General features: G+C 30.5%; 4 protein-coding genes across 17 annotated transcripts; 2 read left to right on the forward strand and 2 right to left on the reverse strand.

Annotated features, from left to right (window-relative positions):
• The first annotated feature begins 547 nt into the window (after positions 1 to 547).
• Positions 548 to 1892, forward strand: LOC117205608 (CDGSH iron-sulfur domain-containing protein 2 homolog). The gene is made up of 4 exons (XM_033444214.1): positions 548 to 710; positions 886 to 980; positions 1273 to 1389; positions 1632 to 1892. The coding sequence occupies exons 1-4, from the start codon at positions 614 to 616 to the stop codon at positions 1719 to 1721; spliced, it is 399 nt and encodes a 132-aa protein (XP_033300105.1). The 5' UTR covers positions 548 to 613; the 3' UTR covers positions 1722 to 1892.
• A 243-nt stretch (positions 1893 to 2135) lies between these two features.
• LOC117205606 (dentin sialophosphoprotein-like) lies at positions 2136 to 9211 on the reverse strand. 14 transcript variants are annotated; one of them, XM_033444205.1, is made up of 11 exons: positions 7992 to 8251; positions 7773 to 7923; positions 6673 to 6730; positions 6394 to 6603; positions 4620 to 4793; positions 4160 to 4318; positions 3609 to 3977; positions 3323 to 3529; positions 2945 to 3173; positions 2788 to 2860; positions 2136 to 2715 (listed from the first exon to the last, which is right to left on the reverse strand). In XM_033444205.1, exons 5-11 carry the CDS (start codon positions 4663 to 4665, stop codon positions 2710 to 2712), a joined length of 1089 nt encoding a protein of 362 aa, XP_033300096.1. In that variant the 5' UTR covers positions 4666 to 4793; positions 6394 to 6603; positions 6673 to 6730; positions 7773 to 7923; positions 7992 to 8251; the 3' UTR covers positions 2136 to 2709. The 14 variants fall into 14 exon arrangements, with proteins under 14 accessions (XP_033300096.1, XP_033300094.1, XP_033300095.1 ...); XM_033444203.1 differs by having other exon boundaries at positions 7362 to 7923; XM_033444204.1 differs by lacking the exon at positions 7773 to 7923.
• A 3122-nt stretch (positions 9212 to 12333) lies between these two features.
• LOC117205581 (STAM-binding protein) lies at positions 12334 to 14539 on the reverse strand. The gene is made up of 8 exons (XM_033444144.1): positions 14394 to 14539; positions 14179 to 14277; positions 13873 to 14094; positions 13243 to 13428; positions 12864 to 13161; positions 12657 to 12769; positions 12477 to 12579; positions 12334 to 12399 (listed from the first exon to the last, which is right to left on the reverse strand). Exons 1-8 carry the CDS (start codon positions 14537 to 14539, stop codon positions 12334 to 12336), a joined length of 1233 nt encoding a protein of 410 aa, XP_033300035.1.
• A 64-nt stretch (positions 14540 to 14603) lies between these two features.
• LOC117205582 (DNA excision repair protein ERCC-1) lies at positions 14604 to 16286 on the forward strand. The gene is made up of 6 exons (XM_033444145.1): positions 14604 to 15055; positions 15170 to 15265; positions 15343 to 15452; positions 15541 to 15735; positions 15809 to 15994; positions 16061 to 16286. Exons 2-6 carry the CDS (start codon positions 15196 to 15198, stop codon positions 16262 to 16264), a joined length of 765 nt encoding a protein of 254 aa, XP_033300036.1. The 5' UTR covers positions 14604 to 15055; positions 15170 to 15195; the 3' UTR covers positions 16265 to 16286.
• Positions 16287 to 16309: the final 23 nt, after the last annotated feature.

The raw sequence follows: 16309 nt of genomic DNA on the forward strand, positions 1-16309 counted from the left end.
TAATGAATCGTACGATCTTCAGGAGTTTGAAAAATTGCGTACGTTACGATATTGCAATTTGCGATTTAGAGTATTGAGCATTGTGTGCTACACAAACATACACATATATGTCGCAATTCAAATGAAGTAGCTGTAGTTATTTTACTAAAAAAATTGATATATTTAAAAAAATGTTAATTATGTTTAGTAAACTATTATTAGAACGTTTCTATTTAACAAAACTATTACTCAGTCGTGATTATCAAATAAAATTATTTTACTTAACTAGAACGATACCATTAATATAACAACTCGAAATAGGGCTTCAAATTTTTAAACAATACACACAAGCAATAATTTATTAGAAGTCTTAAAAACTAAAATGTTTTCGATTGTCAAATTCAAATAATGTATGAGCAGTAATATTTTATTCAATATTGTAACAAGTATAAAATGTTCGAAGAGTAAAATATATCTATTGATTCTCATGTTTAAAACTATATTTTATAAATATATATAAAGTTGGTCTTAACTTATATATTTCGCTTCGTGGTATAGAAAAATAATCGAACATGCAACGCAACTAGTTCACGTTTGAAATCGCAGCTTGATTAGCGTAGTAGTGATAGCAATCATGATGCCACTAGCACATCTCGTCAAAGAATCTCTTCCAAATTATTTAGCTGGGTTGCCTATTCCGGATACTATAGGAGGATGGTTTCGACTTGGAAGTAAGAAATTAAATAACATATTTACTATATATTTAGTGATCTAACGGAATCATGTTAAGTACCTTTCAGAAATAAAGTTTTTTGAACGTGACATTGCAAATCACTACTGTGCCACATTCTAGCCAACAGTTCTACGAATAGTATGAATTTATGAAACTTTTTTATTTTCATTTAGTACGTGATTGGATTTCCTTAGTCCCACCGACTGCGTTATTAGCGGGTATCGGTTATATGTCATACAAAGCATTTTGTCCAAAGGCTAGAGAACCAGTAAGTAATCTATGTAATATATTGTATTTATCTTTCAATACATCAAGGACATTAAGATAGTCTGTTACGTTATATTTCGCCTTTCCTTTCTTGATTATATAATGATATTACTTCATATTTATAATTGTACCTTTAATCCAAACATGTCTAAAAATCAGTACTATATACTATTTTTTATTTGAATTCATAAATTTGTGTTTATGAAATATATGTATTAAAGGACTCACTGTACCGATTAATTAACATGTTATACAATTTACTCATTTGTAATTTGTATTAATTATGATTACAGCCATGTGGGTTTGTGAATCCTAATATAAAGAAGGATGTAAATAAAGTAGTAGACTCAGTTGATATAGAAGATATCACTGAGAAAGCTGCATTTTGCCGTTGTTGGAGATCTAAGAATGTAAGTTTTCTGTCTTTTTATCTACCTCACTGCTCTCATTTGCTGTTAAGATTCTGGATCCTATTCATAAGTGACATACATTAAGAGTATCTATGAATAACTTTGTGAATCACATAAACATATATTATACAATTATGTCATTTGTTTGTATGCTAACTGTATACATAAAAGATATTAATATTGACAAATACATAAAAATATGAATAATGTTGATATTTACATTAAAAATTTTTCTATTTTAGTGGCCATATTGTGATGGCTCTCATGGACGTCATAATCAGGAAACGAATGATAATGTGGGCCCTCTTGTAATTACAAAAAACAAAGATTAATGTAAACTTATTGGTATATAAAAGTTGCTGTATGTACTTGTTCTTTACAAAGCTGCTCTTAAACAAAAACAAAAAATTCGTGTCATGAATAATGTAGAATCGTATGAACAGGTCACAAATAATTAGTGTAGATAAATATTTAAATGAATAAAAAAACAACATTAAGTACAGAATATAAAATATTATATGTATTGTCATTTGCCACTTGTAACTATTTTTTGGAATTGTGATTTGTCGAATTTATAAATAAATATATTGTTATCAAAATTCGTTTTGTCACTAACTATGTAAGTTAGAGTATGTAAGATTATAAATCGTCCTATCTTTTTATGTGCATAATTTTTACGAAGATTTATGGCAATTACCTGAGAAGGTGTTAACTGAACTCTTTTTTCAAAAATACAATTACATTGGTAAAAAAAATATTCCACCAATTTATTTATTTAACTAAAATTATTTACATGTTCGTCGCACATATTACAAAAACAGATGGAAAACGAAGATAATACTACATTACAAAAGTTTCGTTTATAGTATACATTTTTCAATGGTTCCAAATACTAAAAACAAGAAAGAATATCGTTCCAGTAATATCGAAGAAAACTGACAGATATTCTAGCACCCTCAACTGTTTGTAAGACATTTAGTTGATACTTAAAATGCTACGTCATTTATTCAACGATCTGCGCATCGCATTATCACCAGAAAAATATACATGATAGCACAGTAACGCTATTTCTAATTTCTACAGGAGAAGGAAAAAACAATCAACGCGTTGAAAAAGATGGATTATATACATAGCGTATATAAAACAATTACATCCCAAGAACTGTATAATATTATCCAAATATATTTGGTGTCTTGACTGTCAGGCACAATGCATGTCCTTAGTATCACAGATCAATGAATCTTCAATATTTACACAATATCAGCCTTAGCTATGAATCATTCGGTTTTTCTTCCCTGCAGATTACTACTTTCGTTGAAATCACAGCTGTAATGTGTATAATTAAATTATTATGATTTAATTAAATATTAATTTGAATATAATCAGTTATAAGCTCACCTCAAAATGACGCAAGTCATTAGTATCAAATTCTAGTTCATTAACAAGTAACTCCCGGTGTCCATATCTATATCTAAAATACAAAAATATGGAATAAATTAATTTATTACTTCATATACATAAATAAAAAAAAAACTATAGTAAATTTAATACTTACTCGATGTACCGCCTCCAAACGATCATTCCAATATATACCAATGCAATTACTACAGCAAAACTGATCGCAGTAACTAGTGCTATGATTCCCGAAGACATATGTTTACTATTACTCTGATCAGATTTCACAGCCTCAATAGCTTCAGAACTTATATTCTCAACTTTATTTACTTCATGCGATGTTTCAATAGTATTAGTACTATCTTTCGAATCCGTCGAATTCGGAACATCTACGATACAATGACATTTATTATACTATGTAAAACTCATCGAGCTTAAAACATGCAATAAGCCTTCAAGTATGTAATAATGCGTGACTGAGTTATTTTTATAGAATTTGAATTTGTATAAGAAATTATATTAAAATACATTTTTGTACCAGAATTATTGGTATAGATAGTGTGATTTGTGTCAGAAGGTACAATAGCGTAATGTACTTCAGTTGTAGTTTGCGTATTATTTCCACTGAGTTCCTCATCTTTCGCGTCACCTTTTTCTTTCTCATGAGGAATAACTTCCGGTACCTGAGACTCTGTAGTGGATCCAGTGTTATTATTCGCAGTAGTCGTATTAGTTATCGTAGATTCTTTAAAAGGAATATGGATGTAATGTAGTCCATTTTTATATAACTTCCTCTTTTCATTCAAATTTTATGTAATATATACCTGTAGCATTTAACGAATCACCATCATCATCCCGTGGATACTTATTACAGTGAAGCATGTCCTCTGTTTCTTTCGTAGAAGTACAGTTTTCTTTTCTATCATTTTGCTCTTCACTATTTTGCTTTTCATTAATTCGCGTTTCGTTATTTACCTGTTCTTTATTTAGCTTCTCGCTATTTTGCTCTTTATTATTTAGATTTTCACTATTTTGCTTGTCATTATTTAACTTCACATTATTTTGCTTGCTATTATTTAGCTTCTCATTATCTTCCTTCTTCTCGTCAATTGTTTTTTCTACCGGCGTATTTACACCCGCATTAGCTGTATTAGTTAATGTAGAATTATTGGTCTCATTCGCTGTTTTTATACCTAAAAAAAAATAAAAAGCGATAAGACATTCTGTACATTCGGTACATTCTCACGGTAATAATTTGTGCTATCATTAAGCGTAAATTATGCAGAAAGAATATTGACCGCATGCATTTTAAGCGTTCAACCGAGTTGATGCAAACACAAAGAATTCAATCGTTAAGAAAATTCATTCTACCCACCCGTATTATCTTCTGCCGCCTTTATCGATGAGGTGGTCGCTTTGCTACTGCTATTACTCAAAATATCGGTCGGTTCCTTCAGGTTTCCGATGTCCACTTTGCTTGGATGTTCTTCTCTGCTCGCATATAGTGAAGTGGCTCTGCCAACTAACAACGAAACTATTTATAAAACAACAATTTTTAACGCTAACGATGCAAATAATACGAATGCGAAAATCATTAACAGCTTGTAAATATATATCACATCGTGGCGAACACTTTACGTGGAACTGTCTCTATTTCGTAAAATTTCAAAAATATATTGAGAAGTAAAGGGAGAACTTGTATATTTTGACAAATCTATAGTTAGCCTGGTTGTTTGAAATTCTGAAGATACACTATCTACAATTGAAGTATCACGTTTAAGAAAATTTAAGAAAATTTCACTCGACATAGAAATATCGTTACACTTTTATCTTACCGCACATCGGAACCAGCAGAACAACGATCACCCGCAATTGAAGCATCTTTTTTCCGTTCTGCCTATTTATGTTTACACCTTGAATTCGAAAACCGTTGCACTTTCGCACGCACTTCGTCGTCTCTGGCACAGCTTATCGTTCTCCGAGCGTTAATCCGCGTTGTGGGATCGAACCTGAAATCAAGATTGATCGCAATTATCAATTTTCTCCACCTCTACGTATTATACGCTTTATCTGTTATCTTAGATAAACTAGGCAAACAAATACGTTTTTTATTATTATATCACCACTTTAGTGCAAATATTAATAGCACTAATATGTTAATTAAAGGTATTTAATTATATAATTAAGACGATAGGTGAATAATTATCTTTTATATTGTTTTATTGAATGCATTACAAACAAATACAGATTGCACAAATGGACTTGAAATATGTGTATTTCTAACACGCATAACAGGATATTTTTTCCTGTTCGATAATATTGTGCTTATGCTATATTATATTATGTTATGCTATTTTATAATGTATTACATATATAATATGTTATATTTTGGTACATTTTACTATAATTACATGAAATATGTACGTTAATAACAGAGACTGTATTAGGCTTTAAGCCTTATTGAAATAACCAAATAATAATACTAAAATTTACTTAAAAAGAATAACCTTTTAATGTGCAATAACAAATAATATATTTATCTTATATTCTTACATTCGCTATTCTATTTGTCTTTGGCTTAGTGAAACGTGATAGTTTCCACTGATAATAGAAATGTGTATAAGTGGTTATCGAAATAAAATTCTATCGATGATATTTTGTTGGACCAAATTTCGAATCTAAAGACGATTTTGTCAATTGAGTAAAATTTAAATTATTACCAAGTTTTCTATGAAATTCTAATTGCATATTTATAAATCAATATCATTTATAAATTTGAATAGACTCTGATTGCGTATAATTTCGCAATTCAAAGTAATGCGAAAGAGACAAGCCTGCATTTACGAAAATTGCACTTTTGAAAAGAATAAATGAAAAGATTCGAATAATAAGATGTATGTACATAATAGAGATGAGTTCGACTGTATCAGCTTCCGTTTGTCAGATAACTACTGTATCAATTGAGCGATTTAACCTGTTTGAACTAAATTGTTTTTTCTCCTTGAACTTCGTTTTAAAAATGTCATGCTGTCCACAAGTATACATACATCGAAGTATCAATTACTATTTATATCTATATTTGCTACATAATATATAGTCTTCATAGTTTACAATATTCATCGCCTATAAGATCTCAAGTCGAGAACTGAAACGTAAAAATTGTTTAAATATATATTACACTGCATTTTATATTGAATGTCGAGATTCATTAATATGATGGATAATTGACTGTTTAAATACTTTTGTGATCTCTGCGAAATATACACTAGCACTAAATATTGTGTAATTTTTGTATATATTCTCAGGTTTGTTTCAAGCTTTGCCAATGTTACCACGATAATCGAATCTCATAACAGTGTTAATGAAATTTCAAAATGTTTCGTATAGAAATCGAATATCTTCGTGTACTTCATTTCACAGATAACCAAATTCTCAGAAAATCGAATTAGGATGTTATGAAACGACACCAGATCATTTACATCACTGTGACCGTGTCGACGAATCCCGGTTAAGTTCACTTTCATATATTATTTCGTATTGTACGATCTACTTTTTATACTTGTTATATTAAGGCGAGAAGAAACTGTTATAAAGAACTTGTTTACGTACATAAAAATATCCTTGTGATGCCATTCAAACATGGAAGTTGGAAAACGTTCAAAACACAAGAATTTATCACTTTGAATTTTCTTTTATGGTGTGAACATATTACTATGGTAAGAGTGAAGAGGCATTTTTTCACAGAAATCGTTCCTAATTTCGGGCACAATCGCTATGGAAATCCAAGAATGACCGTGTACCGGATTCTCACGAATTCGCCTGTGAAAAAAGTTATATAAATCTCTCCTTCTGACGTCGCTAACATTCATGTGCTATTATACGCCTTACATGCTTCAAAAAGGAAGTAGAAAATATTGTTCTAATGATTTGCAGGTATCTGACTATTCTGAAAGATGAAAATATACAATTAATATTTCACTAGTTATGACCTCCTTTGAAATAGTATTTGTTAATCGGTTAGGAAGAGACTCGTATGATTATAATATATATGTGTATGTTTATTATCGTTGCCGCAAAATGATATGCAAAAAAAACGTTATATTCATTTTTTTAAAATTATTAGGAATTCATTAAGGAAAGATAAATAGTATTTGGAAAAGTAATTTCGAAGGAATGAAAGTATTTATTACTTGTTTAATCTTTGACCAACTTTTTACTTAAATGTAATTAAAATGTAGGGCGTTTCACACAGGCAATATAGGAAATTATAAAGAAGACAAGAGATTATCATAATTATATACGGAATTTTTTGACGACAATATCGATAATTATGATGCCTAATTAACGTGCCACTTTTTATCTGTATGTGTTAAATGAATGAGCCAACAGAACGGAGCTTGTAAACGCGCATTTTAATACGCCACGTTTCAACGAGAGGACTGTCGTAGTCATTTCACCGTTTTCAATAAAGATAAATCATAGAGAAAACATTCGCACGAGATCCTGGTCGATAAAAGAAAATCAATAGGCAAATTAACCTATTTCTCGGTGTATAATACACGGTCTAAAGTGCATACCTTTGTCGAACGTGAAAGTAGAATGTTCCACTTTTTCTCTATTTGCAATCGTTTGGTGAAGAATCGCTATATATTTAGAAGAGAGACCAGGAAACAGTGGCAGCTAGTAAAACTCGAAAAATTGTCGTCACACACGAACTTATGGTTCGGCCGATATACCACGCAATTACAACGTTTCGCGTGTAATTACATTACAATTAATCCTTGTTCCTCGTAAGATGGGGGAAAATGTTCGTGTGTACACAAATTGTTTCACTCGCCGTTCACTTTTCAACTCTCAACTGCGTTTTACGCGCTACTTCTAAAATCTCGATCACGAGTACATTTCCGTAACACGAGTTGGTTTTTTCTTTGAAAAAATGGAAACCGCTCGATTGACGTGTTGATTACCGATAATGACGCAATCGTTACCTTGTTATTATATGAAGAGTATGGTCATATTTAAGTAAAATATGTATTCCAATACTGTTACAGAAACTTTCACGAACTCGAAGAACAAATGACGTTTGTCGAGCAACTCGTCACTAGGAGTTACACTATTACACTAGTTACTACGTTTACACTGATAATGAAATACAAATGAAATTTCATTATACTAGGTCACGATCGAAATATCTTTGCTATAATCACCTTTAGTCGTACTCGAGCTATATCTTGTTTTTAATAATAGAACACGAATGTTTAATGGAAAGACGCGTAGTATGCGAACTTTCGATTATTCCATCATCTTGTTTCATCGATCGAGTCACGCGTTGCTATTCTACTTCTATGTCGTCTAACGCATAGACAATTTTAAATTGAAATGTCCACTCGAATCAAGCTAAACCGCGCACCGTGAGTTGTTCCTTCCCTTAAGAGCAACAGCATACTGCACGTTCTACGCGACTGGAGAGGTATATGTATAATAGTGACATACGGCGAAAGAGAGGGCTACAATCTACAATAACGCGCCGCATGTGTAAAACGAAGCCAAGAAGAAACAAACAGTCATCAACGTAATTTGTTTGTAGCTGTTTATCAGTTGATTTAATCAAGTCATTAATAAATGTATAGTAGTGTCTTAGAAGATAAGGTAATCGCTTTAAACTACCGAAGTAAATTTTCGGGCCGAGATCTTCGAGAACGAATTTCGTATTGAGAATAGTGATATTTTTCACGATTCCTTTTTTAACCCATTTTTGAGTAAATCGTCTTGAGTTGTGTTCGGTTCTGCACGTTAATCGGATTAAAACAAGTAGCTTGAACATAAGAGAAATATAAGAGTGTCAACGCACACGGACTAGACTTTTGAAGTTGAGCGAAACACTTGTCTAATGAAATCGATGATGCAAATGCATATAAAATCTATATACGACCGCAAGTTATCAAATTCTATCGGTTAAATGCAATTTGACTACCCTGTAGAATCAGGTATATTTAGTAACATCAATCCCCATCTTGCGAAATAGTTTTATATTTCGTGATTCGATCTGCTTCTATTATACTATTACAAAATTCTGCTTCAAACGTAGTATATTCACCAGTGTTCGCGTAGCCAGGGAAGAATTTCAAGAATTCTAAAGACACCTTACAGTTATACAGACTTCGTTATAGCGACCTACATAGTCCCTTACTTAAGTCCAATAAGCAGCCAAAGTTGGAAATAAAGCAATATTTTCATGTATTGTTCGAGAGGTTGTGAATTTTTGGCGACGTTGAATTAACAAGAATTATCATTACATAATATTTGAATCCTGAATGAATACTGGCTATTAAGATAATCGTAAGTTGATCTTTAGCCACGTTACAATACGTTACCTGGCAATATTCCCAGAATACATTGACGTATGCTGAAATTCTCACTACTCGATATGCATCTGATCGATATTCTACGGTAAAAACCGGTAACGACAAGCTTAAGTAGAGGAAATCGTACGCGCGTATATATGAGTACGTCACAGGCGTTTTACCCTATGGGATTTTATACGTCATCGAATAGACTTGAAAGGCACGAGGCCGTTATATACGTACCTGCTTATGTTCTCTCCTCGTTTATCCACGGGCTGATTAATTCTTCTTCTGCTAGATTCAACATTTTCCCAACTTAATTTTGCAGATCTATTCAACGTAATTTCAAGTAGTTACGTATATATTGAATTATCTCTAGGAGGATCATCAAAATTTAAAGTCCGATTCCACACTGTTCTGTGTAGTTGGAAAATTATCTATAGTAAACAACCGCATTGTTCTGCGAAATAGCTGCTACCTTGGAAGTTCCACAGCGTTATATATAGGGTGTTCGAGAAGTAAATAAGTAAAGTGTATGATTGTTTTATGAATAGCAGTAAGAAGAAATATTTATGAGACGGTAGACGGTTTTGTGGTTTCATATTATTAAATGTTATAGTATTATAATCTTATTTGAAGAATCTAAAACACAAACGTATTAGAATTAAGCAAAATTTGCAAATGTTGAAGATTCCGTGAACAGGATTCCTTGCATTGAACTATGATACCTTTTTAATCCCGCTATATGTAACGGATAAAATCAAGAATGCAAGATAAAAGTAAACGCTTTTAGCTGAACATAGTCGTTCTAGTATTGTGGTAAATGTTAAATTTTGACACGTAGTTGCGGTATAGTGAATGGTTAAAACATACGTATATATGTTATTCCGGAACGACACCTTTGGACCAACTAACACATACATCTTCATTAAAATGCATAGCTTCGTAGAAGTTCGATTCCAGTGATTGACAGATGTTCTTTATTCCTCACAGAAATCAATAATCTGCTTGATAATTCGTTATTTTATTTATTTTTTCTTTAAGTCGTGTGAGAATATACATATGTTTGATATTTTTGTATAATTAATATCAGATTCATTCCTATAACGCTGACCATAAAATTCGAGGTCAAGAAAGAAGTTTAGAGCGACAGTTGTATGCTATTGGCTCGTATATTGATGTAATCATACTCACTAATAAACTAATTCTTATTTAATTATCGAGATTGTAAATAGCAACAGTTGATGAATTTCTTGCGCAGGATGTGTTAATACATCAGCAAACGGAAAATAATGGTTAGGCAGTTATCTGTGAGAAGTTAAATTTCCATAGGTAAAGAAGCGTGCATGAAGAAAATGTTTACGCGTAACGTGATTTATACTCCGTCTGTAAACGGTAAAACGAAGAACACATAAGCTTCCACGTAAAAATAGATTGACCCTGCCGTCGATAAAACCCCGCAAAGCGCGAAACCCTTCAACGCGAGTAATTCGATATACGCGAGGAAAGGTGAATGGCGAGAAGCATTCTCACGAGGTACTCGCGTATACCTACAATAGGTTCTCTTTAGAATTCCGTATCCTGGTCGTGAATAATTTTCTTCTGCTCCTTCCTCCTTTTTTTCTTTCTTTCCTAGTAAATAATTTCTTTATGCTCTCTCAACGACAAATAATCGCATTCAATGAATGTTCTCGAACAATGAGCATAAAAATCACAAAGAAGATAAACGAGTCCTCTGTGAAAATCTTTTGTTTCGTAGACAAAAACTAACCATCATAAACAACGGAAAATTAGATTTATTATATTAATTTATAATTTATTTCTCATCTTGCGGAATATACAGTTTTTTTACTAACATTCAACTACTTTATAATTATGATATTCGGATTTAGCCTTCATCAATTTTTTTGGTACGAACGTAGACTAATGTTCTAAATTATCTTTTATGCTAATTAAGATTTACGTCCCTCGCTGTGTAGCACGTGTTCAATCACGATTTGGCAATTAAAATATTTTTCGGTATAATAAAAGTTGATAGTTACATTATCGGTCGTAAAAAAAAATTGTTAGTAAGTAGATGGAGATAGTTGTTTATATGTACAAAATATTGCGCGTTTATGAGACAAGGAAATATATAGTCTCATAAACAATACGTAAGCGTGTAATTAAACCTTTAAGTACGTAAAAGTTATCTCAGGTACCTACTAGTACAAATATTTTATACCGATATCAATTAACACATCATCTATTGGTACTATACAATTTTTAAATACAATATTGTATTATAGAGTACATAAAGTGAAGCATCGTACAAGGTTGATATATCGATTTAGTGTACCAACATATTTCATAACAAGCTCGGTATATTAGGTTATGACTAGCACAGTGTGTCAATGCAATTTATTGATCTTTCGATTACGATTTTACGTAACGATACGATTTCATTGAATGATCCAATCATAAATAATGTTATTCAATGATATCGTGCAATATCTACAATTGAACGTTACATACTTCATGTGGTTAACATGAGGTTATGAACACCATTATTTTTCCATGAAAGGCACATAAACTTATACACACATTTCGCGCACTGCTAATGTTTATAAAAATTTTTGTTATACATTTATTTTCCAGCACACAATGTATATTACCTGAGTAAATAAATATAAATATTATGAAAAAGTAATAGAAGCACATTTGTATCACACTATCTTAAATATTCTATTTTTACATAAATTATACGTAAACAAATTTGTCTTATTTTCATTACATGAAGTTGAAATTCTTTGATACTCGTAAAATGAAAATGTTAATACTATCTGTTAACGATAATGCTTATTTTCAGTCAAAATAATTTCTAATCATTAATTAATAAAAACTCTTAAATTATATAAAGTTCTTTGTGTAATCTACTATAATTTACCAATTAAATATTGCGTTATTTTATTCTACCGATTTTAAATGCACGATTTTACTTCAAATATATTAAAGATTTTTAATATATTAAATGCTTTGTCATAAAAATATTGAAAGCCTTGCAACTGCTAAATTCTTATGTTCTTTAAGCTAAAATGTCTGCAATTTTTCATTTCTTTCACTTAGTATAACGTATTTGATAGTTAAATATATAACTTGTTATACAATAGTTGTACACATTAAAGTATATACATATGCAAAAATGTGTATACACATCTAAAAGATGTCATTTCCTTCTTAGGTCCACTACTTCTATCACTGCAGTTACATCCAACTTACAGTGTTTTGCTTTCTGAAAAAATATTCTTTTGAACGTATGTAACAGATTATATTTACACAATCTGTATTAAAGTCATTTAGAATAATTACCGTGTATAGCGGAGGATCTGTTGGATGTGGATGAAATCCAGTTTCTCTGCAATTGGCAATAAATTCTAATCCATATTCTGGAGTCAAAATGAAAAATCCTGTTCTAAAATAAATAAATATATTTTTGAGTAAAAAAAAACTCCTTTTTTTATACATCCGGATATTTTTTCTTTTACTTACTCATCGTATTTAGGAGCACAAACAATAGCAATGGCTTCAGCCATCATAAGTTGATATGCACAATGTGTATGAAGATCAACACTAGATAGAAAGGCAGTCTGTGTAGGATGCGTCTGTGAAGTACAATTATTTTTTCTGTTTGCAAATTCACCCAGTTCAGATGTTGTTTTCAATGATAATTTTACTTTAAATTCTAATATTACATACATGTATCCAACCAAGAGTAATCAAATTATGTTGATCCTGATAATCAAATATATCTTCTTCATTATATGTTACACAGGAATCTGGGGATCCTGTTTGTTCAGGAATTAATAAATGAGTAACAACTAATTTATTTCTTTCTAATTTGCCTGCTAATATACCACAAGTTTCTTTATTATTCATGGTGTTAGAGAATGCCAACATAAGGAAGTTTTGCATTAATTTAGTTGGCAGTACTATGTCTCTTAAAGTAAAACTGTCACAAAGCAAAGAAGGTTTTGTTGAGCGATCTATAGTGGGTCTATTAAAAAATACAATTATATAATTTAATATTATTTGTAAATTACTATAAAAATTCAATTTCTTTTTACATTATACTTACTTTTCTTTAGATGTTTGTGCAGTTATATCACTAGATGGACTTACTAATGGTCTTGATGGTATACTGGACATTTTTTTAAGCTTGGCATCTTCAGGAGATGTTACACTTGCAACCATAGCAGCTTCTGCTGCTTTAACAGCTGCTAATGCAGCTAATTTGTTCTTTCTTTCTTCCTCTTCTCTCAACCTAGACAAATATTACATGTGCATAACCATTATACATTTCTATAAATATAAATATATAGACTGAGTCACCTAAGGCTAGGACCTAAAATATTTTTGAAATGATTAATTATATTAAGAAATGAATCATATATTTTTTGATGCATTTGATATAGTTCATCATACCTTATAAAAAATATTTGATTACTTATACAAGAATCCATTAGTTTAAATCTGGCATTTTTCTCTACTATCTGTAGATGAATGCTTGTGAAGTAATTCATATAAATTACAAAAAAAAATCTCACGATGTGCTTGCTTACCAATAGATTTCATATTGAAATATCAGAATGTCTTTTGATTCTCAGATTCATCTCTTCTCCATCATTTTTGTCGCGATTTGGAAAGGGTCAATATTTCTAGCCTTAGATGACTCACCCTGTATAATTTATAAAATATTATAAAGTACTTTTCTAATTCTTCTTGTTTCAGTCTTTCCTTTTCAATTTTTTCTCTTTCTTTTACATCTTCCAGATACTTATTTAATTCTGTTTGATATTGTTCTAATAATTGTTTCTTTAATTCTTCAGCCTTAGGAAGTACTTTACGTAATGTTTGTTGATTATGCTCCTTATCTTTTAATGATACTGTGTCAAATTGTGGGTGATTTCTTATTTTTTCAACAAAAATCCTGTAATAATACATTTTTAAAAAATAAGTTGAATATCTTAAATTATCATAAGTTATGTATTGTATTTAAAATCACATAGCTTACGTTATGAATTTGACGTATAAAATATATGCATATTCAAGATTATTATCTTTCATGCACATATCTGCCATCCTAATCATCTCTACACCAGAACGATAATATCTGAAAAGGATTGAACAAATTAATAGTGTTAGAATTATTTAATTCTACTTAAAAATGTATTTTTCAACAGGTTGCAACAATGATGTATGAAAAACAATTATAATAGGGCCTGACACCTTTGAGGTGGAATGTTACGGTCCATTTCTACTGTGGAAGCATAATCCGAGAGATTCTTCAACCGTGCTCGTGGATCTGATATGCCAACATTCTTCCAAGGATGTTTGGCACTGACACTTTTGATCTCTGACGTTTCCTTGCTCATTTAAAAATTTTAGGTTACGTTTAGTCAATACATTAATTCTTTATTACATCTGAAAAGATTTACTATCAGTGAATCCTCGTAGTTCTAAAATATACATAAACATTTACCCCATTTTAATTCTAATATATTAACAAGAATATGTAATCAAAATAGCGATTGAGTTGATTAGAAAAATACGTCAAACTAATATGTCATCAGTCATCAAATGTTATCAATTGTCAGTGCTACCAATGGAAAAATAAAAATTACTATTATTTGTTTTGGTAGTTAATGGTGTAGCAATTGTTAATTTAATACGTAGATAAAGATTTTTAATGGAAAACCTCTAAACAGCAGATATGTATGACACGTTTATAGCATGGAAGACGTTTAACTACTTTAGTGATAATTTATAATAATAATATCAATTTATTGTTATATATTATTTGATTATCAATATCGGTGTTGCATAAAGTAAAAATTTATTGTCAATAAACAATTCATTATTGTTGTTTTATCATCATATCGTTTACTAGGGTAATAACCTATATGTGTATCTTCAAGCATGTTTATTATAATATATATACAATTATTATATTATAGCATATTCCTAAAGGATTTTTAATTCATGAATAATATTGTTTTTTGAAGTGGAAGTAAATAAATAGATACATATAATGGAAGAGAAAGATAAAAACAATGATGAAATTTCTCCACCTAAACAAGCCAGGGTTGATTCTTTCCAAAGTGAGTTACTCTGTATATTATTATTTTAATATAAATCTGATATATTTACATTAAAAATATTAATATTTTGTACACAGGTGCATTTAGCGAATTAAAGAAATCAGAATTTTTCAGTGAACCATTACCTGGTCCTTCTAAAGTCACAAGTGCTTCAAAATTTAATACACTGTTAGTCAGTTTAAAACAAGTACGATAATACAAGATTTTTTAGTATTTTATAATATTATATAATATAATGTATTGCTTATTTTTGTACATATATAATCTAATTTTAGAAAGGAAATCCATTGTTGAAATTTATAACTAATGTTCCTTGGGAATTTTCTGAAATTGTACCAGATTATGTTATGGGAAAAACTACTTGCGCTCTTTTCTTATCGATACGTTATCATCAACTTAATCCTGACTATATTCATGAACGCTTGAAGGCCTTAGGAAATATGTATAACCTAAGAGTGCTTTTAGTACAGGTTCATTTTAATTATTGTTATTATATCTAATAGCATATGATTATATTATAAATGTAATGGTAAAATATTACAGGTAGATGTGGCAGAGCCTCATCATGCTTTGAAACATTTAACAAGAATTTGCATTCTGGCAGATTTAACACTAATGCTGGCCTGGAATGCAGAAGATGCAGGCAAAATTATTGAAACATACAAGATTTATGAAAATAAGCCACCTGATGCAATAATGGAACGAAGTGATACAGCACCATATCAAAAGGTATATGCATAATATAATTAATTTGAGAATTACAAATTTTTTCTATATATATATGTATTCTTTCAGTTAATGAATGCCTTGACAACAATTCGATCAGTCAATAAAACAGATGCCACAACTCTTTTATCAACCTTTGGTACATTAAGTGATCTGGTACAGGCACCATCAAATATACTTGCTCTTTGTCCTGGTGTTGGGATACAAAAAGCAGAAAGAATCCATAAAACGTTGCATGAACAATTTTTACGTCCTCCAAAGTCTATAAAATAAGAATAAACAGGATATGACTTTATACGTGTAAATAAGTGTAACTCC

The sequence above is a fragment of the Bombus bifarius genome, unplaced genomic scaffold (assembly GCF_011952205.1).
Source record: "Bombus bifarius isolate JDL3187 unplaced genomic scaffold, Bbif_JDL3187 scf7180000007992, whole genome shotgun sequence".
NCBI lineage: Eukaryota > Metazoa > Arthropoda > Insecta > Hymenoptera > Apidae > Bombus > Bombus bifarius.